Genomic DNA, 24,058 nt, shown 5'->3' with positions numbered 1-24,058 from the left:
TCAGTCTAACTGTGGGCTTATAAATGTCGAACATGCCCAAAATAGTCAAATAATTTTCCATATTTTCAATTACTATATTTCACTTCTGCTCTAACATACATCTTTATTTTAAACAAAAGCTACACAGTAATAGTGGCAGTGAAAAGATGCATTAGCTTAGGACAAAAACCATAAAAGGTCATTTTTGGGAGAAAAATAGCAACAGGCACCTTGTATTCAAAAAATAATCACTCAGCTATTTTGTTAAGTGCTCTGTGCTACTGATTTCCTGCTGGACTGATTCATCAAGGAATGAATTGTTAAAGTTTTAATAAATATACTAACAGAATGACGAAGGGCGATGTGGACCCACTAAAGACAGATGCAGGTGATGTAATGATAGATAATAGTAGCAAGGGAGGAACTTAAAACAATCACCGCCACTAGGGAAAAAGTACTGAGCAAACTATTGGGATTGAAGGCAGACAATTCCCCAGGGCCTGATGGCCTACATCTGAGGGTCTTAAAGGAAGTGGCAGCAGAGATAGTGGATCCATTGGTTATAAAATTCCAAAATTCCCTGCATGCGGGAAAGGTTCCAGTGGATTGGAAAAAAGCTAACATAACGCCCTTATTCAAAAAGGGAGGGAGGCAGAAAGTAGGAAACTATAGACCAGTTAGTTTAACATCTGTTGTTGGGAAATTGTTAAAATCCATTATTAAAGAGGTAATAACAGGACATTTAGAAAGTCAAAACACGATTCATCAGAGTCAGCATGGTTTTATGAAGGGTAAATCATGTTTGACTAATTTGCTAGAGTTCTTCGAAGATCTAACAAGCAAAGTGGATAATGGGGATCCTGTAGATGTAGTATACCTGGACTTCCAGAAGGCATTTGATAAGGTGCCACACAAAAGGCTAATACACAAGGTAGGATCACATGGGGTTAGGGGCAATTTATTAGCTTGGATCGAGGATTGGCTAACCAACAGAAAACAGAGAGTCGGGATAAATGGGTCCTTTTCTGGTTGGCAAGATGTAACTAGTGGGGTGTCACAGGGTTCGGACCTCGGGCCCCAACTATTTACAATCTATGTTAATGACTTGAATGCAGGGATAGAAGGTATAGCCAAATTTGCAGATGACACTAAAATAGGTGGGATAGTAAGTTGCAATAAAGAACGAAGAAATTTATAAATGGATATGGATAGGTTAGGTGAATGGGCCAAAATTTGGCCGATGGAGTTTAACGTGGATAAGTGTGAGGTTATCCATTTTGTTCGGAAGAATAGAAAGGCAAATTATCTAAAATGGAGAGAAACTTCAGAGTGCTTTGGTGCAGAGGGATCTGGGTGTCCTCATGCATGAATCGCAGAAAACTAGTACGCAGGTACAGCAGGTAATAAGGAAGGCAAATGGATTTTTGGCATTTATTGCTAAAGAAATAGAATATAAAAGTAGGGAAGCGTTGCTGCAACTGTACAAGGCATTAGTGAGACCGCACCTGGAGTATTGCATACAGTTTTGGACCGCTTGAGGAGGGATATAGTGCATTGGAGGCAGTTTGGAGGAGGTTCACTAGATTTATTCCAGAGATGAGGGGTTTGTCTTATGAAGAGAGAATGAGCAGTGTCGGCCTTTACTCTCGAGTTTAGAAGAATGAGAGGAGATCTAATTGAGGTATACAAGATGATTAAGGGGATTGACAAAGTAGACGTAGAGAGGATGTTTCCTCTGGTGGGGCAATCTATGATTGAATGAGAGGTCATAGTTTTAGGATAAGGGGTAGCAGATTCAAAACAGAGATGAGGAGAAATTACTTCTCTCAAAGGGTCGTGAGTCTGTGGAATTCACTACCCCAGAGTGTGGTGGATACCGGGACATTGAGTAAATTTAAGGAGGAGATAGACAGATTTTTAATTAGTAATGGGTTGAAGGGTTATGGAGAATGGGCAGAAAAGTGGAGTTGAGGCCGAGGTGAGATCAGCCATGATTGTATTGAATGGCGGAGCAGACTCGAGGGGCTGAATTGCCTACTCCTGCTCCTAGTTCTTAAGTTCTTTTAAGGTAATAGCTCATTTATTAAATGAGTAAAGAGAGTAAAATGAGAGGGTACAAAAGAGATACACTGGAATGATTCTAGGAATGAGGGATTATGATGATGTGGATTGACTGAAAAAGCTGGGATTGTTCTCCTTAGAGTAAAGGTGGCTAACAGGAGATTTGATAAAGGTATTTAAAATCAGGAAGGGTTTACATAGGGTAAATAAAGAGAATCTGTTACCAATGGCTGAAAGGCACAGATTTAAGATAGGCAAAAGAATCAAAGGCGACACGAGGACAAACTTGCTTTACATAATGAGTGGTTAGGATCTGGAATGGGTACTGCTTGATAGGGTGGTGGAAACAGATTCAACAGCTTTCAGAAGGGAATTGGATAAATACAAAGAGAAACTTGCAGGAAATTAGGGAAAGGGAGGGGAACAAAACTAACCAGATTGCACTTTGAAAGAGCTGGCTGACTCGATGGGCTGAACAGCTTCCTTCTGTGCTGTACTAGTTTGAGTATTTTATATCGGTTTTCACAGTAGAAGTGGATAACAGAAGTGAAACTAAAAATAAAATCAGGAAATTAGTGTATCCAAAAAAGGATAATGGAGAAAAAAAAAGATAAATCTCCAGGGCCTGATGATTTTTACCCCAGGATATTAAGTATTGATGAAGAAATTGCAACAACATTAATCTTTCAAAGCTCTCAATTCAGGAATTGTGCTGTTGGACTGGAAAACTGCTAATGTCACTCCATTATTAACAAAGGCTAGGAGAGAGAGAAATTGGGTCACTTTAGGTCTGTCAGTTTAACACCAGTGGTGGGGAAGCTACCAGAATAGGGATATCGTGACATAGCGTTTAGACAAATGCGAGACGATTAGAGAGCACAATTTGGCTTTGTTAACGGCAAGTCTAATTAATCTAGTTGAATTTATTTTGGTGGTCATTAATAAGGTAGACAATGGAGTGCCAATGGATGTCATCTACCTCGACTTCCAGAAGTTTTTCAATAAGAACAAATTATCAGCAAAAACATCACACAGAAATGGAGGGAGCCTTTTGACTTGGGTTTCAAGTTGTTTGAAAGGAAAGAAAGAGTGGAGAAAAAGAATATGTACTTAGATTGGTGGAATGTGGTGTTCTCCAGGAATCTGTTCTGGGGCCTCTATTTTTCAATATTATCAAAGACTTGGATGAAAAGAATGGAGAATTGTATATTCAAAACTGCAGATAAATTACTAAATTAGAAGGGAGAGTAACTGTTGCAGATGGGATCAGGAAGTTGCAAAGGGATAGTGGATAGGCACAAAAAATATAATTTAAAAGGCTAATGGCACGTTGGCCTTCATCTCCAGGGAGCTGGAATACAAAATGGATGGAAGTAATACTCCAGCTAGAGAGAGCCCTGCATTCAGTTCTGGGTACATCACAGGAACCCCACTCCCGCCCCCACTTTGAGGGCGTTCAGTGCAGATTCACCAGATGAAGCCAGGGCTAAAAGGTTTAAATTATAAGGACAGGTTACATAAGCTAGGCTTGCTTTCCCTTGAATATACAACATTAACAGGTGATCTAATTGATAGTTTCCCTATCTACTCTATTTCCTTTGGTTGGATCTAGGCCATTTGAGGGCAACATCAGAAAGGTCTTCTTCACACAAAAGGTTAGTGGAAATCTGGACCTCTCTCTCCCCACCCCCTGGCATACCAACATATTTAGGCTTGTATTCCTTATTTACTAGTTTGGTCTGCTTAAAATTTGTAACTTTGAAGGTTGTTCTTAGCACTGTTATCTCATTGGTGGATAAATGAGATGTTAGCATCAATAAATAACTTGAGATATGCTGAAACAGGACAAGTATTTAAACTTTATATGCACCCTCCAAGGTTTCAACACAGATTAGTAGCCCACAGATAGAAAAAGTTGGAACACTTTTGCACGGAGAAATACTTTTTCAATAAAATATCAAGAACTGCTCAAATACACCTTGAAAAATTAGATAAAATTAGAAAACAAATTATAAATAACTGCTAACAAAATAAAGGCAAACCAGGTAACGACAGACAAATTAGTCAATTTGTCCACTTTGAACAAAAGCTTAGGCTTTGTTAAAAAAAAAGAAAAACTTGCAATTATATAGTGCCTTTCACAACCACTGAACGTCTCAAAGCATTTTACAGTCAATATAGTACTTTTGAAGTGTATTCACTGATGTAATGTAGGAAATGTGGCAGAAAATTTATGCACAGCAAGATCCCACAAACAGCAATGTGATAACGAACAAATAATCGGTTTTGGTGATGTTGATTGAGGAATAAATATTAGCTAGGACACCCAGTATAACTCCCCTACTCTTCTTTGAAATAGTACTGGGGGATCTTTTATGACCGCCTGAAGGGACAGATGGAACCTCAGTTTAATGTCTCATCTGAAAGACGGAATAAGACGAAATAACAAGATAAAATTAATTTTAAAAATGCATGGGTCATCAATGACAGAAGCTATTATATTATAAAGGAATAAAAGAACGAGAGGGGTATTTTATAGAGATAAATAACAAAAGGAAAATGAGGATAGGGATAGGGAAACTAGGGAATACACACACTAAGCTCACAGGCAATGACAGCAAAAAGGAAGAAATACTAAGTAATTATTTTGCCTCAGTACTTACCAGGGAGATTAACATGATGGACATGACATCAGAAGAGATCAAAAAAGACATTTAAGAGAGAAAGGACTTTTGAGGAAGTTGCTCAACAGTGTAAAGGTCGGTGACCTATTCCTTTTTCAAAGATATAGTAGAAATACAATTTTCAGTTTCTAGATGTCCAAGTGGTCAGCATGGATTCCAAAAGGGAAGATCATGCTTGACCAACCTTACTGAATTCTTTCAGAAAGTAGCAGAAAGGGTAGAGAAGGCTAATACAGGAGACATAATATATTTATATTTCCAAAAAGCTTTTGATAAGATAGAGCAGAGTCCACTCATGACTAAGAACATGTGCAGTCAGGGGGGAAAAAAAGACAGAACAGTTAGCAAGCCAGCTACAGAACAGAGTAGTGATTAAAGGTACTCACTCAGATTGGCAAAAGGTGGGAAATGTACCTCAAGGATCTGTGCTGGGACCACTGCTGTTCAACAATTTAAATTCAGAAATCAGATATACAATTTCAAAATTTGTAGATGACACCGCATCGGGGTGTCCTTAATGCAGAGGATTGTCACAAAATGCAGGAAGACATTAATAAACTTACAGAATGGGCCTGTAATTGACAAACTAGCTTCAATATAGATAACTGTGAGATGGTGCATTTCAACAAACAAATTTCTCTGCAGCACCTGTGGAAGAGCCTGTCACTCCAGAATTGGCCTTTATAGCCACTCCAGGCGCTGCTTCACAAACCACTGACCACCTCCAGGCGCGTATCCATTGTCTCTCGAGATAAGGAGGCCCAAAAGGTGCATTTCAATAGCAAGAATAAGGAGGCCACATACTCCTCCTAATGGATTGAAATGGAGTAGAAGAGGAGATACAGAGGGTACAGATCACTAAAAGTAGCAATGTAGATTAATAAAAAGGGATACAAAGCACTGTTGTTTATTTCCTCTGAGATAAATTGTTTTTTCAATTCTATGTTAAATTTGTCTAGAAGTTTACTTAGACTATACTTTGAGTACTGTGAATAGTTCTGGTCCCCATATTATAAAAAGGATATAAAGGCACTCGAGAAGGTGCAAAAAGAAAAGATTTCATAGAACAATCCAGAACTGAGAGATTATACCCATCATGAAAGACTGAACAGGCTGGGGCTCTTTTCACTCAAAGGAGAGAAGACTGGGGGAGGTTTTTAAGATTTGGAAGGGTAAACAGAGATAGCGTTTCCACTTGCCAGCAAAACCAGGACTAGGGGTTGTCAATAAGATAATGACTAATAAACCCAATGGGGAATTCAGAAGAAATGTCTTTACCCAAAGAGTGGTCAGAACGTGAAACTCATTACAAGGTGTAGTTGAGGCGATTACCACAGACGCATTTAAGGGGAAGCTAGATAAGCACATAAAGGAGAAAGGAATAGAAGGATCTGCTGACTGAAGAGGGTTGGGAGGAGGCTCCTGCATAGCATAAACATCAGTATGGACCTGTTGGTTCAAATGGCCTCCTTCTGTGCTGTACATGCTTTATAATGAAAGCTGGCATGGATTTGTTAAAGACGAGTAGATTTTGACCAAGAGTTTCTGAAAACAGCAACTGAATAGAAAAGGTAATGATATACACAGGTATTCAATAAGCCATCTCTTAAGAGGCTTGCTAGAAAATTCAGGTGTTTGGCACACAAGGCATTACAGCAGCAAGGTCAGAGCATTGGTTGACAAACAAGGAACACATAACAGTATGGCTCCAGTTGGATGTGCAGTTGCCCAAGTTTCAGCGATGGGTTCACTTCGGTTCTCATACATATGAGAGTTGTCCTCTGATTTAGAGGACACAATCTTAAAATTTGTGGATAAGACAAAGATAGGGGCTTTAGCAAACAGTGAGGAGAACTAAACTTTAGGAAAACAGGAATGGTAGACAGGTAGCAGATGCAAATTCACGTGGATAAGTGCAAGGTTATGCACTTTGGGAAGAAAAACAAGAAATGAGAGTATAAATTGAATGGAAGTAGGCAAACATGGATGAACAGAAAGAATTAGGGTGAGCAGTTTGGCTCAGTGGCAGCACTCTGGTTCAAGATTCAGCTGAAGCACATATTATAGGCTGCTGCTTCAGTTGTGCAATCAGGGAGCATCACATTGTTGATGTGCCATCTTTCAGCTGGCGCATTAAATTAAACCAAGTTCTTGTCTGCCCATAGAGGGGTGCGTAAAAGTTCACCTCGTACCCTGACCAATTAACAAAACAGATTATTTATTTTATTTAGAGATACAGCACTGAAACAGGCCCTTCGGCCCACCGAGTCTGTGCCGACCAAGAACCACCCATTCATACCAACCCTACAGTAATCCCCTATTCCCTACCACCTACCTACACTAGGGGCAATTTACAATGGCCAATTTACCTATCACCTGCAAGTCTTTGGCGGTGGGAGGAAACCGGAGCACCCAGCGAAAACCCACGCGGTCACAGGGAGGACTTGCAAACTCCATACAGGCAGTACCCAGAATTGAACCTGGGTCCCTGGAGCAGTGAGGCTGCGGTGCTAACTACTGCGCCACTGTGCCGCCCAACTAATCTAGTCATTTATCTTATTGCTGTTTATGGGAACATGCTATGCACAATTTGTGGTTGACTACAGAACAGTAACTACACTTCAAAAATAATTGATTAGCTTTAAAGTACTTTGAGATGTTCTGAGGATATGAAAGGTACTAAATAAATGTTGGGGGTCAAATTCTTAAGGCGTTTATAAAAAAAACTTCCTTGGAATTATTTGCTGTGCATTGGTCTAAGACTCTAGCTTCTATAGCTCACTTCTACTCTGCACAGCTATTGTGCTTGTCATTTCCTAGTGACTATTACTACAAAAGAAATTTAGTCAAGATAAGCTCCCTTCCATCAGTGCATAAAATATACTTTTAGCGATGTAACTCTAATCTCTCAACTTCAACACATTGAAGAGAAAGGAAATAGCATTAGTTAACCTGGTGTCCCATAAGGGTTGTGGTCGACTCTGCCAGGCTGTGTAGGAGGAAAATGGCCAGGTTCGGGAACATATACAGAAACTCTAGGTCGACAAAGGTTCTGAGGCAGAAAAGGACCAGGTGGTGGAAGTGGATAAGACTGCAAAGGAAACCCAGGTTCAAGGTGTGACAGTCCAAGGGTGCCATGCGATGAGACTGGTGAGGGTGATCTAAAGCTCCTATTCCACGATAAATCAGTCATCCCGGAATTTAACAAGCAGTTGTCAGCAGATTCAAAAGTATAACTTTCCTCACACTTGGAAACATCGGGAACATGCCAATTTTCAACATGTCCTGCAGGGGAACTGTAATGGTTATTCACACGGTGGAATGCAGCAGCAGCAGCAGCATGGAAACTGTCAACATCTTTACTTAAATTCTCTGCAGAATGCGATGGGAGCTGTGAGAACTGTCCAGAATAATTCGAGAATTCTCCTTCACTGGAGCAACAATTGCTTGGCACTGGACTGGATGCAAACTCAAACGATTTGATTTGTGATCTTAAAAGAGAGTTCTCACTATCTGTTTCGTCATTTTCCTCTGGTCTGTTTTGCGAAGGTTTAACATATGCTTGTGAAGGATTTATATACCTGTGGGCATTAAAAAAAAAACATTATAGCGCATCTCATCCACGAGTTGAAACTTTGTTTTATATTTGCAACATGTAGGTTAAAAGCTAAGTTCTGTAGTGTAGGTTGAAAACAATAAAAACAAAACTTAAACCAAGGTGATGCCAAACATGGGTTTTAAAAGCTTGAAGAATTATGGAGAAAAGGAAGCTGGAGGGAGACAGTTCAACAGTTTTGAATGCCAAGAAAAAAAAAAGTGCAATGTCTTTATTTCAACACAATGAAAATGAATGAAAAAGAGTATGCAGGACAGCATAGCTGTAACTTAATAGGGAATGGTTTAGATAAGCACTAACTGTCTTAGCAGTGATAAAATATAGGGTTAGAAATATTGCCTCAAGAGGTTTATAAATATATTTCCCAGATCACGAGATAGATAGCCCAGAATGATTCAGGATGGATTGTTTTTGAGCAGTTCTAAGTAACCTAGGGAAAGTTACCCCCCACAGACAGACACAGGAGGGTGGGGGGTTGGAAAGCAGTAACTGTGGGTGCTAAGGGATACAAAGTGTCTGTAATAAAGACCACACCAAGTGACAAGGTTGAGAGGCAGCCATGAACTCGAGGAGAAATGTTAAAGGAAGGCGAGATGAAGAATTAAAATTGCCAAGCATGAGAAATCATTCAGTGCAGAGAAGACGGAGGAAAATAATGAGGATATCTTGAGGAGAAACTCAGTGGGGTTTGGTGTGGTGATAGACATTGAGGAATTTAAAAAGGAAATGTAAGAAGGGTGGAACAAAATGAGGTGCATGAAGGAGGAGGTACCAGAGAAGTGGGAAGAAACCAAACGGTGATTTGGTGAGGGGGTGGGGGGGGGGGGTGGAGAAGGGGTACCATACCAGCATTGCAGTCGTTTGGGCAGAGCAGGTGGTGGCAAGTGTAGCTCACCGAGAAGGCTTTAGTGAGGGGCAACTTATTGCCACCCATCAAAGCCATCATCCACAATAAGGTTGCAGCTGGCAAGAACCTTAATGATAAGTGAATGGACAAACTGGAGTGCTGTACATTGGTAGAGTCCATTGTAGAAAAGGTGGATAGGGTGGTGAGGTTAGCTCCAGTGGGCATAGAGGTGGCATGCGGGAGATCAGAAAAATGGGAGGATGGAACAGTTTGAATTGATCCCCATACGAAGGCAGTGCCAGGCGTTTCTACGAATACTTTCAGAATGGCAAGAGAGACCCAGAATACCCAAGAACGTTTTAAACCTGGAATAGCGGCAAAAGAGGAAGGCAGAGGAGTCGTGATCAGTCAGGATAGGGATGAGGGCAGCAGAGTATTCAAGATATGAAAAAGGTGGCATAACTGCATGACGAGAAGGGAGGTAGGAGAAATGGCCCAAGAGAGACTACAGAAGTACTGAACTGTTGCAAATTGGCAGCCAAAATGCATCAGTTAAACTTCATCTTTCAAATTACAAATCTTCATTGTGAAGATAACTATCGCCATGACTTCTACCTAAATGTTTCCAAGTAGCTGTGACAAGTTATGTAACAAATGTCATCAGAAAATGCTCCCCCATTCTCCTGATTCAAACCTGTACATCAAAAAAACATTGAAAAAAGACACCAATAAGGCAGTAATCAAACTAAGATCATACAATTTGTAAACTTTTATAATGAGGCCCTCCAACACAATATCAAGACATGACAATGTACTAAAAACAGCATTCACGCAGATACAAAATCGTTAGTACAACTAAAAAGAAATTAAACTGTAGAGGAACAGCATAGGCTGTGACTCAGTTGGTAGTACTCTCACCTGAGTCACAAGGTTCTATCTTCAAGTCCCATCCAGGGCTTGAACACAAAAATAAAGGCTGACACTTCAGTGCAGTACTGAAAGTGTACTGTATTGTTGGAGGTGCTGCCTTTTGGATGTGACATTAAGCCAAGACCCCATCTTCCTGCTTGGGTGGATGTAAAAGATCCCATGGCACTAGTTTGAAGAGCAGGAGTTATCCCTGGTGTCTTGGCCATTTTTTTTTTAAAAAGGGGAGACGGTGACATCTTGCTAATGTCACTAAACTAGTAATCCAGAGGCCCAGGTGGGTTCAAATCCCAGTATGGCAGCTGGAGGAATTTAAAATCAATTAATTTTAAAATCTGGAATTGGTAATGGTGCCTTGAAACTATCATTGATTGTTGTAAAAACCCATCTGCTTCATTAATGTCCTTTAGGGAAGGAAATCTGCTGTCCTTCCATGGTCTGGTCTATATGTGACTCTAGACCCATGGCAATGTGGTTGACTCTTACAAGCCCTCTGAAATGGCCTAGCCAACCACTCAGTTCAAGGACAATTAGGGATGGGCAACAAATGCTGGCCTTGCCAGTGAAGCCCACATCCCACGCAATAAAAAAAAAAGTAAAGAATTTAATGATTTGCTCATAACCAAATTTTTTAAGTTTAGTTCCTTCAAGTGCCCATCTAATTTCCTATTAAAATCATTGATTGTCTCTGCTTCCACCACCCACGTGGGCAGCGAGCTCCAGGTCATTACCACTTGCTGCATAAAAAAGTTCTTCCTCATATTTCCCCTGCATCTCTTACCCAAAACCTTCAATCGGTGTCCTCTAGTCCTTGTATCAGTTAATGGGAACAGCTTGTTTCTTATTTAAGCCCGTCATAATCTTGTACATCTCAGTCTGGAAGGTGATCCCATGTCACCAGGGGGCAGTATGCAGAACAGAAAGACCAAAGAGACCAAGGATAGATCACGGAGGTACTCTGGAGGTTGCAGTGTTAATGTGTGAAGAGAAGCCAACACTGGTGAGTCCCTGCTGCACTGGGAAGAGTAAAACCAAGCAAGGACAGGCCCAATGAGCAAGAGTCATTAGGGGAAGATAATGAAGACACCTGTGCCAAAGACTGCATAGAGGTTGAGAAAGAACATGCTTAGTGACAGATGATGCCATTTTTGACTTTGCTTAGGTCCGTTTTGGTACGTCTCAAGTGACTGAATAGCTGGCACTAAAGTGAAGCAGCTCTTCGCTTCAGCAGATTAGATCACGGGCAGCAATCAGCAGCTTACTGCTCCATTTAAATTTTAACTATTTGAGATTGTCTCTCGAGATAAGGAGGCCCAAAAGTTTAAGTTTAAAAAAGTTTGCTTAAACAATCTGCAAAATGTGGGGAGTCAAAAAATGAGTGTGCCAGTTCTTTTAAAAGACTATACATTTGTCAGATATTCACACTACATTGCGGTTATTGGTACAGTTCCAATAAGAAAGAAAATTGTGCAGTCATAAATATTGGCCACATGCCAGTCCAATTATTTTACCAAGGTGCAACAAACAATAACAAAACTGAAGGAATTCAAAGTATAACATAAGCAAGTTACGACATATCTACGGAATTCCAAGTATGCAGTCATGCATTTCAAGCGTAATTTTTGTTGTTGCAATTTACAGAAGATTTGGTTCACTTTCGTGTCAACCCCTCAGAGCAAGAGGAGTGGTAACATTCTGTCAATCTCATCATCATCCTCAAGTATCACAATGTGGATGTGCATTCACTGAAACTGGTCACTGTCTCATTCACGGATCACATACACTGAGTAAAAGATTCATTTTATTTAGAAAATTACCATGACCAAAAACTGAATTAATCATTACAAATACCTTAGATAATTGACTCGCTGTGCAAATCTTTGAAAGTGCATGGCAAGGCACTAGAGAGATTGGGGAAACTGGGCCTGTAGTCTCTAGAGTTTCGAAGAATGAAAGGAGAGCTCATTGAAACCTACAAAATACTTAAAGGGATAGACAGTGTAGATGAAGCGAAGATGTTTCCGCTGGTTGGGGAGTCTAGAACCAGGGACACAATTTCAAAACAAGGGGGAAACCACTTAGGACAGCAATGAGAAATTTCTTTAGAGGGTTGTGAATCTTTGGAATTCTCTACCCCAGAGGGATGTGGAAGCTCAGTCATTGACTATGTTTAAAGCAAAGATTGCCAGATTTCTAAATACCAATGAGATAAAGGGATATGAGGATAGTGTGGGAAAAAGACTTTAAAGTGGATGATGAGCCACGATCTTATTGAATGGTGGGGCAGGCTCGATGGGTTGAATGGCCCACTCCTGCTCCCTATGTTCTTATGTTCCGATATTCCTACTGAACCAAAGGTCCTTCGGAGATTACTGAAGACAAGCCTCAGCCACATCAATCCCATCACCCTTAAAAATTCAAAGTTTACATATTGCTCTAAATTTGCTCCTTTCGCCAAAAGATGAAAATAGCAAGCAAAAAAGTAATCCAAAACTTCAAAATAAACCAACTATGTTTTATTAATCTCTATACCCCACGTTCCAGTCACACAAGGCCCCTTCCAAAGGTTTCTAATTATACAACGTTTAACTAATTCCCAAGGCTCAGACTGGGGAATAGGGAAGAGAATGTAGACCTAGAATTCTCACTAGAAGAACCCAAGGAAAGGGAAGGTTTTTACACTAAGGGCTGTTAGACCATGGGATGCTTCACCACAATTGGCTATTGAAGCAGAGAACATTACAAAACATTTACAACACAGAACCAGGTCCTTCGGCCTAACAGGTCCTTGCAAATTTTTATGCCCCCTATGAAATCTCTTCACATTCTCCTCCTTCTAACCTTATCAGCATAACCTCCTATTCCTTTCTCCTTCATGTGCCTATCTAACTTCCGAAAATATATCTATGCTATTCGCCTCAACTATACCTTGTGGTAGTGATATCCACATTCTAACCAGTCTCTGGGTAAAAGAAGTTTCTCCTGAAATGGTCTACTGGATGACTATTATATCTATGGCCCCTAGCTCTGGTCTTGCCCACAAGTGGAAACAACATCTCTACGTCTACCCATCATTTAAGATAGAGTGGGACAATACTTGAAAAAGGAAGAATATGAAGTGTTGGGGGTGGGGCGTTAAAATGGGGGAAATGGGATTAGAAGACAGATCATCAGCTCGGCACGGCCACAGGGACCAAAAAGCCTCCCTCTGTGCTGTAATTTCCATTATTCTATGAAAATTCTCAAGTCCAAACCCAGGGAGTGGCTTAGAAATACTGGAGTTGAGGATGACGTGTCATGTGAGAAGTGTACCCATTACTGATTCAACTGCTTTTTGTGCGATGTCTAGGTTTAGTTCAGCTTGATCTGTGCTGGCTGGTTTTGATTGTGTAATGTCAAAATGCAGAAAGGCTCCTATGCTGCAAGCACAGGGATAGTGCCTTCACACAAAACCTTAATCCAAGGAGGTAAGGAAGGAGATGGGGCCTGCTAAAGTAGCAGCGAGTGGGAACCTTGTGCTGTGCAAGGCAATTATGGCTGTAGTTACCAGCATAAATATCAATGAATTATAAGATTACCACTAGTTACTGATAGGATATTGGAGCATTATAAGTATTACTACTTATTAGTACTCATTACATATAGACTCAGTTTTTTAAAAAAATTCATTCATAGGACGAGGGCGTCACTGGCCAGGCCAGCATTTATTGCCCTTCCCCAATTGCCCTTGAGAAGGTTATTGGTTATAAGGGGAATCTTGAGTGTTGCCAGTGTCACTATTAGTTAATGGTGCAATTCAGGGAACAGAAGTATAGGGGTTATATTATGGGACAAACAGACCAGAGGTCTGGACTAATGATCCAGACACACTTTCAAATCCTACTATGGCAGGTTGGGGATTTAAATTCAGTTAATTAAATAAACCTGGAATAAAAAGCCATCATCAGTAATAATGGCCATGAAACTACTGGATAGTCATAAAAACCTATCTGGTTCATTCATGTCTTTTAGGGAAGGAAATCTGCTGTCCTTACCTGATCATACCCGAGTGCGCCTCCAGGCCCACAGCAACGTGGTTGACTCTTAACTGCTCTCTGAAATGGCCTAGCAAATCGTTCATTTCAAGGCGGCGGCTCACCTTCAATGAGTGATGGGCAAGAATACTGGTTTTGCCAACAAAGCCCACATCCAGTGAATTAATTAAAAAAAAATTCAGTGAATTACATCTGTCGTGAAAGTTCCTCTCACCTTTGATTTCCCCTGCAAATCTCCCCTTCCATTTCAATTACCCTTCCTCCAACCCTCTGTTTCTCTCCTGCATTTGATTATGGGTGGCCTTCCAGTTCTCAGAACTTCTTGGATACAGCTGGTGGGACAAAACCACAAGCAGAAATACTCAACTACCGGGTACCCAACCTTTACAAACCAAATGCAGTAAAATTTACAGGTACCATGTGCACAGACATTAATCAAAGCATTGTGTACTCAAAGTTCCAGGAATTCTTCCAAAGTGGATAAGCCGACCCAGAATACACAAACACAGCCCACAGAGCTCTGCATGCGCAACCTGTGTACACAGGAAACTTGACACGCGGGCGTCTGTTGTGAATATGAGCAAAACCAGTTTCATAACCAGAAGATTCACTTGGGCCCCATCACAGATAAATCAAGCACAATGCATAGGCTAATGTTTTGTTTATTGAGATCAAAAAATCACAAAGTACCCAAGTGAGCTGATGTACCAACTTTGTGGGGTTTTTAAAAAATTTGTTTATGGGGATGTAGGCATCGCTGGCTGTGCCAGCATTTATTGCCCATCCCAAATTGCCCTGGAGAAGGTGGTGGTGAGATGCCTTCTTGAACCGCTGCAGTCCATGTGGGGGTAGATACACCCACAGTGCGGTTAGGAAGGGTGTTCCAGGATTTTGACCCAGCAACAGTGAAGGAATGGCAATATAGTTCTAAGTCAGGATGGTGTACAGCTTGGAGGGGAACCGGCAGGTGGTGGTGTCTGTATGCATCTGCTGCCCTTGTACTTCTAGGTGGTAGAGGTCACGGGTTTGGAAGGTGCTGTCGAAGGAGCCTTCGTTCATTGCTACAGTGCATCCTGTAGATGATACACACTGCTGCCACTGTGCATCAGTAGTGGAGGAAGTAAATATTGAAGGTGGTGGATGGGGTGCCAATCAAGTGGGCTACTTTGTCCTGGATCGTTTTGAGCTTCTTCAGTGTTGTTGGAGCTGCACCCATCCAGGCAAGTGGAGAATATTCCATCACATTCCTGACTTGTGCCTTGTAGATGGTGGACAGGCTTTGGGAAGTCAGGTGGTGAGTTACTCGCCGCAGGATACAGAGTCTCTAACCTGCTCTTATAGCTACGGTATTTATCTGGCTACTCCAGTTCAATTTCTGGTCAATGGTAATCCCCAGGATGTTGATAGTGGGGGATTCAGTGATCGTAATACCATTGAATGTCAAGGGGAAATGGTTAGATTCTCTCTTGTTGGAGATGGTCATTGCTGGCACTTGTGTGGCGTAAACGTTACTTGTCACTTATCAGCCCAGGCCTGGATATTGTTCAAGTCTTGCTGCATTTCTGCACTTACTGCTTCAGTATGTGAGGAGTCACGAATGGTGCTGAACATTGTGCAATCAGCAAACATCCCTACTTCTGACCTTTTGATTGAAGGTCATTAATGAAGCAGCTGAAGATGGTTGGGCCTAGGACACTATCCTGAGGAACTCCTACCATGATGTCCTGAGACTGAGATGATTGACCTACAACAACCACAACCATCTTCCTTTGTGCTAGGTACGACTCCAACCAGTGGCGAGTTTTCCTGATTCCCATTGACTACAGTTTTGCTCAGGCTCCTTGATGCCATACTTGGTCAAATGCTGCCATGATGTCAAGGGCAGTCACTCTCACCTCAAGTTCAGCTCTTTTGTCCATGATTGGACCAAGTCGGTCATGAGGTCAGGAGCTGAGTGGCCTCGGTCAACCCAAACTAAGCGTCAGTGAACAGGCTACTGCTAAGCAACTGCCGCTTGATAGTACTGTCGACGACACCTTCCATCACTTTACTGATGATCGAGAGTAGACTGATGGAGCGGTAATTGGTCAGGTTGGACTTGTCCTGCTTTTTGTGTACAGGACATACCTGGGCAATTTTCCACATTGCCGGGTAGATGCCAGTGCTGTAGCTGTACCGGAACAGCTTGGCAAGGGGTGTGGCAAGGTCTGGAGCACAGGTCTTCAGTACTATTGCTGGAATGTTGTCAGGACGCATAGCCTTTGCAGCATCCAGTGCCTTCAGTCGTTTCTTGATATCACTCAGAGTGAATCGGATTGCTGAAGACTGACATCTGTGATGCTGGGGACTTCAGGAGGAGGCAGAGATGGATCATCCACTCGGCACTTCTGGCTGAAGATTGTCCAAATGCTTCAGCCTCATTTTTTGCACTGATGTGCTGGGCTCCCCCATCATTGAGGATGGGGATGTTTGTGGAGCCACCTCCTCTAGTTAGTTGTTTAATTGTCCACCATCATTCACTTCACAAACCACTGACCACCTCCAGGCGCGTATCCATTGTCTCTCGAGATAAGGAGGCCCAAAAGAAAAAATTCACGACTGGACGTGGCAGGATTGCAGAGCTTATATCTGATCCATTGGTCGTGGCATCGCTTAGCTCTGTCTATCACATGCTGCTTCCACAGCTTGCACACAAATAGTCCTGGGTGAGAGCTTCATCAAGGTGACCCTCATTTTTAGATAGGCCTGGTGCTGCTCCTAGCATGCCCTCCTGTGCTCTTCATTGAACCACGGTTTATCCCCGGCTTGATGGTAATGGTAGAATGGGGGATATGCCGGGCCATGAGGTTACAGATTGTGGTTGAATACAATTCTGCTGCTGATGGCCCACAGCGCCTCATGGATGCCCAGTTTTGCATTGCTAGATCTGTTCGAAATCTATCCCATCTAGCACAGTGGGAGTGCCACACAACACGACAGAGGGTATCCTCCAGGCGAAGACAGGACTTTGTCTCCACAAGGACTGGGTGGTGGTCACTCCTACCAATACCATCACGGACAGATGCATCTGTGAAAGGCAGATTGGTGAGGACGAGGTCAAGTAGGTTTTTCCCTCTTGTTGGTTCCCTCACCACCTGCCACAGACCCAGTCGAGCAGCTATGTCCTTTAGGACTCGGCCAGTTCAGTCAGTAGTGGTGCTACAGAGCCGCGCTTGGTGATGGACGTTGAAGTCCCTCACCCACAGTACATTCTGAACCCTTGCCACTCTCAGTGCTTCCTCCAAGTGGTGTTCAACATGGAGGAATACAGACTCATCAGCTGAGGGGGGTCAGTAATCAGCAGGAAGTTTCCTTGCCCATGTTTGACCTGATGCCAAGAGCCTTCACGGGGTCCAGAGTCAATGTTGAGGACTCCCAGTGCAACTCCCTCCCGACTGTACACCACTATGCCATCACCACTGCCAGGTCTGTCCTACTGGTGGGACAGGACATACCCAGGAATGGTGATGGTGGTGTCTGGGACATTGTAAGCTATGATTCAGGAGTATGACTATGTCAGGCTGTTGATTGACTAGTCTGTGGGACAGCTCTCCCAACTTTGGCACAAGTCCCCAGATGTTAGTAAGGAGGACTTTGCAGGGTCGACAGGGCTGGGTTTGCCGTTGTCGTTTCTAGTGCCTAGGTCAATTCAGAGTGGTCCGTCTGGTTTCATTCCTCATCGACTTTGTAGCGGTTAGATACAACTGAGTGGCTTGCTCGGCCATTTCTGAAGGCATTGAAGAGTCAACCACATTGCTGTGCGCCTGGAGTCACATGTAGGCCAGACCAGGTAAGGACGGCAGATTTCCTTCCCTAAAGGACATTAGTGAACCAGATGGGTTTTTACAACAATCGACAATGGTTTCATGGCCATCATTAGAGTAGCTTTTAATTCCAGATTTATTAATTGAATTTAAATTCCACCTTCTGCCATGATGGGATTCGGACCCATGTCCCCTGGGTCTCTCGTCCAGTGTCAATACCACTATGCCATCACCTGCCCCGATTAATATGGATTAATAAGATATGGGCACCAGTGATTGCTTATATGCTGGATTCCCTTTCTACTTAATTTTGGACCACCAAATATATTCAGAACTGGAGACACATTTTGAAGCAAATCCACTTCAATCACTGCTCTTTGGCTGTACTTCTACAGCTAATAAGGACATTCATGCAGCAATGATGGACACATTTAAGTCCTTGCTATGCAAAAGCAGGAAGAGCACACATTTCCTTAAACTTGACCTAAATGACAATTACAGAATTGGAGGCATCTTACTTTAAAAATGGTAGTGCACAGTGTAAAATGTCTTTATGGTGCTAAAAGTCATGATTGCTCATGAATAGAAGCACTGAAAAAGGACTCTGAATATTGCAACTTTGTTGTGTTATGGAAATGTGTTATCAAGACATCATAATTAAGACTGAAGCAGCAAGAGCCAAAGTACCAATAGTTGCTTTTAATTTTGTTAGCTTTAAATCTAATTGGTTTTATTTCAGGGTCAAGAAAACTGAAACTTAAGAAAGTCAGGTCAGTCACTCTGCCTTACTGCAACTTTGTGTTGATTACCGCCCATGTTAGTGTAGAGATTCGTTAGAGATTATTCCACTCCACCAATAAGTTATATTATGCCGTGGGCCCCTTTAAGTCAGGTCAGATTTGTTCTAGTTAAGTCTATTCAAATTGTCAAAAATAGTTACATACATGTCAACTGTCAGCATTTCATCGAGTGCTTGAGGCTCAGCATGCCAGATTTTACTGACTAAGCTCCTTTTCCCTCAGTCCCACTCCTACCAGACACAGTGCATTAGCAGCTGGACTCGAGGCTGAGCACGATATGTGAAATGAAAGGGAAGAGGGAAGGAGAGAGATTACCAGCATTAGCTAAGGCTGAGCATGGAGGGAGAGTAGCAGCATGAAATGGGGTGGGGAGGGAAGAGCAACAGCATGAACTCAGCTGGATGAGGAGAGTGCAAAGGGAAAAAGATTTAAAATTTAAACTTTTTACATGTCTGTGCCCTGGAGATGTCTATATTTTAAAGAGGGAGGCAGTGTCAGCTTTGTTGAAGCTGTTGGGCAGATTTTCCTAGTTTTACAGGTTGGCAAGAATGTGCAATTCAAAACAGCAAGAGACATTAGTCAAGCTAAAATAAAAGCAAGAAATGCTGGAAATACTCAGCAGGTCTGGCAACATCTGTGGAGAGACAAGCAGAGTTAACGTTTCAGGTCAGTGACCCTTCTTCAGAACGAGCAGATATTAGAAATGTAAAAGGTTATAAGCAAGTAAAGCGGGGGTGGGACAAGAGATAAAAAAGGAGATGTAAATAGGACAAGGTTACAGAATAGCTGACCAGAAGGTCGTGGAGCAAAGGCAAACAATATGTTAATGTTCTGTTGAAAGACAAAGCATTAGTACATTAGTTAATAGACTGAAAAAGGAGTACAAACATGAAAAAAAAGTGAGTAAGCAAACTGAACCAACTAAGATGAAATCAAATAAAATATACACAAAAAAAAAAATTTTTTAAAAGAAAAAATAACTAAAAATAAAAATAAAATGGGGGGCCCGTCATGCTCTGAAATTATTGAACTCAATGTTCAGTCCAGCAGGCTGTAGTGTGCCTAATCGGTAAATGAGATGCTGTTCCTCGAGCTTGCGTTGATGTTCACTGGAACACTGCAGCAATCCCAAGATAGAGATGTGAGCATGAGAGCAGGGGGGAGTGTTGAAATGGCAAGCAACCGGAAGCTCAGGGTCATGCCTGCGGACTGAGCGGAGGTGTTCCGCAAAGCGGTCACCCAGTCTGCGTTTGGTCTCCCCAATGTAGAGGAGACCACACTGTGAGCAGCGAATACAGTATACTACATTGAAAGAAGTACAAGTAAATCGCTGCTTCACCTGAAAGGAGTGTTTGGGGCCTGGGATAGTGAGGAGAGAGGAGGTAAATGGGCAGGTATTACACCTCCTGCGATTGCAGGGGAAGGCGCTATGGGAAGGGGATGAGGTGGTGGGGGTAATGGAGGAGTAGAAAAGGGTGTCACGGAGGAATGATCCCTTCGGAATGCTGACAGGGGAAGGGAGGGGAAGATGCGTCAAGCTGAGCTTTGATGAGCAAGAGCTTGAGAAAGTCTGCGAGATTTTAAAAGAAATTTCAGTTCAAAATTACCATTCCACAGCAATGTGCAATTAAATGTTACTACAGTTACTGGGAACAGATGTAGAATTGAGCCCTGCTTTACTTAGTGCCTGAACTAAGCTTTGTTGACGGGGGAGATGCTACACGTAGACTGAAAGTGAAGGGGAAAGCCAAGCCCTGCTGGTCTCTGGCACCATCTAGAATCATAGAAAGTTTAAAGGCACAGAAAGAGGCCATTTGGCCTATCGTGTCTGTGCCAGCCAAAAAATGATCCACCTATTCTAACCCCACCTTCCAGCATTTGGTCCGTAGCCCTGCAGATTACAGCACTTGAGGTGCATATCCAGACTCCTTTTGAATGAGTTGAGGGTCTCTGCCTCAACTATTCTTCAGGCAGTGAATTCCAGACGATTATCACCCTCTGGGTGAAAATATTTTTCTTGATCTCCCCTCTAATTTTTCTACCAATCACTTTAAATCTATGCCCCCTCATCACTGACCTCTCTGCTAAGGTGAATAGACCCTTCACAGCCACTCTATCCAGGCCCCTCAAAATGTTGTACATTCCAATTAGATCTCCCCTCAGCCTTCTCTGTTCCAAGGAGATCAACCCCAGCCTATCCAATCTTTCCTCATTTTTCCAGTCCTGGCAACATCCTCATAAATAAAAGCAAAATACTGCAGATGCTGGAAATCTGAAATAAAAACAAAAAGTGCTGGAAATGCTCAGCAGGTCTGGCAGCATCTGTGGAGAGAGAAGCAGAGTTAATGTTTCAGGTCAGTGACCTTTCATCAGAACTTTCATCCTCGTAAATCTCCTCTGTACCCTCTCTAGTGCAATTACATCCTTTCTATAATGAGGTGACTAACCAATGAGTTATGCAGTTCCAGCATAACCTCCCTGCTCTTGTATTCTATACCTCAGCTAATAAAGGATTCCATATGCCTTAACCACCTTATCGACTCGTCCTGCTACCTTCGGGGATCTGTGGACATTCACTCCAAGGTCCCTCACTTCCTCTACACTTCAGTATTTTCCCGTTAATCTTGTATTCATTTGCCTTGTTTGACCTCCCTAAATGCATCACCTTACACTTCTCCAAGTTGAATTCCATTTGTCACTTCTCTGCCCCTCTGACCAGACCTGCAGCCTTGTTATCTACCACATAGTCAATCTACCTAGCAACAAGTTATGGGGGTGAAGTTACCCAAACGCTCCTATAAAAAAAAATGAAGTTTAAACAAAAAATTACTCCCATGCAACTCAACTTCTCTTAACCTTAAAAAGAATTCAGCAAGACTATGTGTAGAATTACGTTCACATCCCACATCTCTAGAGTTCTGTTGAGAAAAAGAGATACAGAGAGAGACATGAAGCATATCTTCAATTTATAGTGAGAAATGGAAATTCTAATCCAGTATGCAGCTGTAATTTTTCAGCTACAACCCCTTCAGCTAAACCACATACGTATGTAAACATTTTGTAAGTAAGCCAAAATGCATTTTGTTTTTGCTTAAACTGTCATTTAAATACATCATCTGATTCAACACAGGATTACGATAAAGCCTGGCTACTCGACCCGAATGCAACTGGACCCCATGGCTTCGGGGTTGAGGCGGGTCTATATTCTGAGTCCAGCATTCGGGTTCGGGTTTGGGTCGGGTCGGGCTGGACAGTGCTGCCTCCAGGAACTCACGGCATCAGGCTCACCTACAATTCCCCACAGCTCCACCTGCAGGAAAAGCCTGCTGCCTGAATGGATGAACATGATCACAAGTATCAGCATTTGGACAAGGTAGAGCACAACAACATGTTTGGCATCATTAAATTTATTGCGATATTCATGTCGGGTCAGGTCGGCCGCGAAAAAAAAAATTGAAGGACTCGGGCTTGGGTCGGGTTCAGGTTGGCTATGGTCGGGTCGGGCTTCAATCTTATACCTGAGCAGGCCTTTAGATAACGATACATGAGAAGTTGTCACAAATCATGAGCAACATGGACTCACCACTCAAATTTTACTGTTTGGTCTACCATCTCTACCCTGTTACTATCTTGTAACAGCATGTGGACTATAGGAGGATCAGGAATTCCTTTAATTGTTGCGAATTATTCATGCAAATTATTTGAGCTGATAAGTTTTTCTATTACTTGTTAGAGGAGAATCATATACTGAATGTAAGTGAACACAAATTCAGGCTATGGACTATTTTGTTCATTAACCAATGCAAGATTCCTAACTTTTTGCAGAAATTACACATTAGAAGGATAGGGAAAGAGAAAGTACAGTGGGAAGAGAGAGTCCATAAAATGAGATTGCTATGCATGGACTGCAAATCGAGCATGCTTAATTGAACAAAAATAGCCTTTTGATCCAAGTTTTATGTACTTAGTCCTGACCTTTGTTTGTCACTCCCATCGAGCCAGGAACTAGTGTGAAGTGTACACTTTTTGTTAACCACAGCAAGAAAACATAATCAAACTCTACAAGCTCATATGTTGAAACAGTAGGAAATTCTAATCCTGACATATCTGCCCCAACATTACACTTGCGAAGAAGGGTCACTGACCCGAAACATTAACTCTGCTTCTCTTTCCACAGATGCTGCAAGACCATCCAAGTGGTTCCAGCATTTCTTGTTTTTATACAAACATTACACTTTCCTGGTATTCTGATCTCATTGCTGTTGAACATAAAATATAATGCATGAATAAAAAGTTACCTTTAAAAAATAAAGACAGACATTCTCTAAAGTTATTTTTTCTAATGTATGTTAAACCTACCTATTAGTCTTCTTGCTGGGGCTATCTGTTGTGAACATTGCATAAAAACCAGTCACCTTCAGGAATCCGAAACTTGTGCACTTAAGTCACTGTTTTGTGATTCACTCCTTAGTCTGACAGGAAATACAACCACATTCATTTCCCTCCCCACAAACACATGGTTCTCCTTTTAACTACAACAACTTCTAAATAATATTCATCAGAGTTCAGTATATTTGCATTTCTCAATTATGTTAGTAAAATTGATATCAAAATATCAGTAATTCCTTAGCATTTGAACCTTAATACAACATTCAAAAATCAATTAGTTCTGTTAAAAGTCAACTTCTAAGCTCAAAACAAAAAAAACAAACCATTGCCCAAGAGCTGTGTGCATATGGTTAACTGTACACCTTTCCTGTTATTTCAATAAACAGGCATTTGTTTGCAACCTTCCAGGCAATCTATTTTCAAGGCTGATCAAGGGCATTTTAAATAGGGTATTTTAAATGGCTACAAATAACTGGAGGCATCATATTTGCATGTTTTGGATGCCCTAACTGCATAATACAAAATCATCTTCAAAGGAAGATGGATCATAAAATGAGGGATAGAGTGTACCACAGGAAGAAATCTACTTTCATTGGAGAAAAGATAGAGGCTTTTAAAATGCCACAAGTAAATAAATATGGAAATAGTTTCGTACTACACTCAAAGTTAAACAGAAGATAAGACTAATGTTAAGCCAGATTTGAATTGTATGTGGGGGAGGGGGTTTCCTCTTCATCCCACAGCACAGATAAAAGGAGTTTAAAAAAAGGACTTGATTGAGACAGTGTCGTTTATGGCACAAAAGGAGGCCATTCAGCCCTTCAAGTTCATGCAGGCTCTCTAAGGAGCTATCCTGTCAGTCCCACTGCCCCAATCAATCCCCGTAGCCATGCACTTTTAATTCCTTCAAGTCACCAT

General features: G+C 41.8%; 1 protein-coding gene across 4 annotated transcripts in view; it reads right to left on the bottom strand.

The window, feature by feature from the left end:
- Positions 1-24,058, bottom strand: part of LOC137374627 (E3 ubiquitin ligase TRAF3IP2-like) — a 72,002-nt gene that overhangs the window by 28,039 nt on the left and 19,905 nt on the right. Inside the window, exons 2-3 of one of the 4 annotated variants that reach the window (XM_068041039.1) lie at positions 14,363-14,480; positions 7,677-8,305 (exon numbers count right to left, since the gene is read on the bottom strand). In XM_068041039.1, the coding sequence (XP_067897140.1) occupies positions 7,677-8,305; positions 14,363-14,394 (661 nt within the window). In that variant the 5' untranslated portion in view covers positions 14,395-14,480. Of the gene's footprint in view, positions 1-7,676; positions 8,306-14,148; positions 14,310-14,362; positions 14,481-23,110; positions 23,183-24,058 lie in introns of those variants that run through there. The other 3 variants (XM_068041038.1, XM_068041037.1, XM_068041040.1) reach the window with 3 other exon arrangements.

Source organism: Heterodontus francisci, chromosome 10 (genome assembly GCF_036365525.1).
Source record: "Heterodontus francisci isolate sHetFra1 chromosome 10, sHetFra1.hap1, whole genome shotgun sequence".
Lineage (NCBI taxonomy): Eukaryota > Metazoa > Chordata > Chondrichthyes > Heterodontiformes > Heterodontidae > Heterodontus > Heterodontus francisci.
The sequence above is the reverse complement of the archived record's forward strand: the minus strand, read 5'-3'. Positions and strand labels throughout refer to the sequence as shown.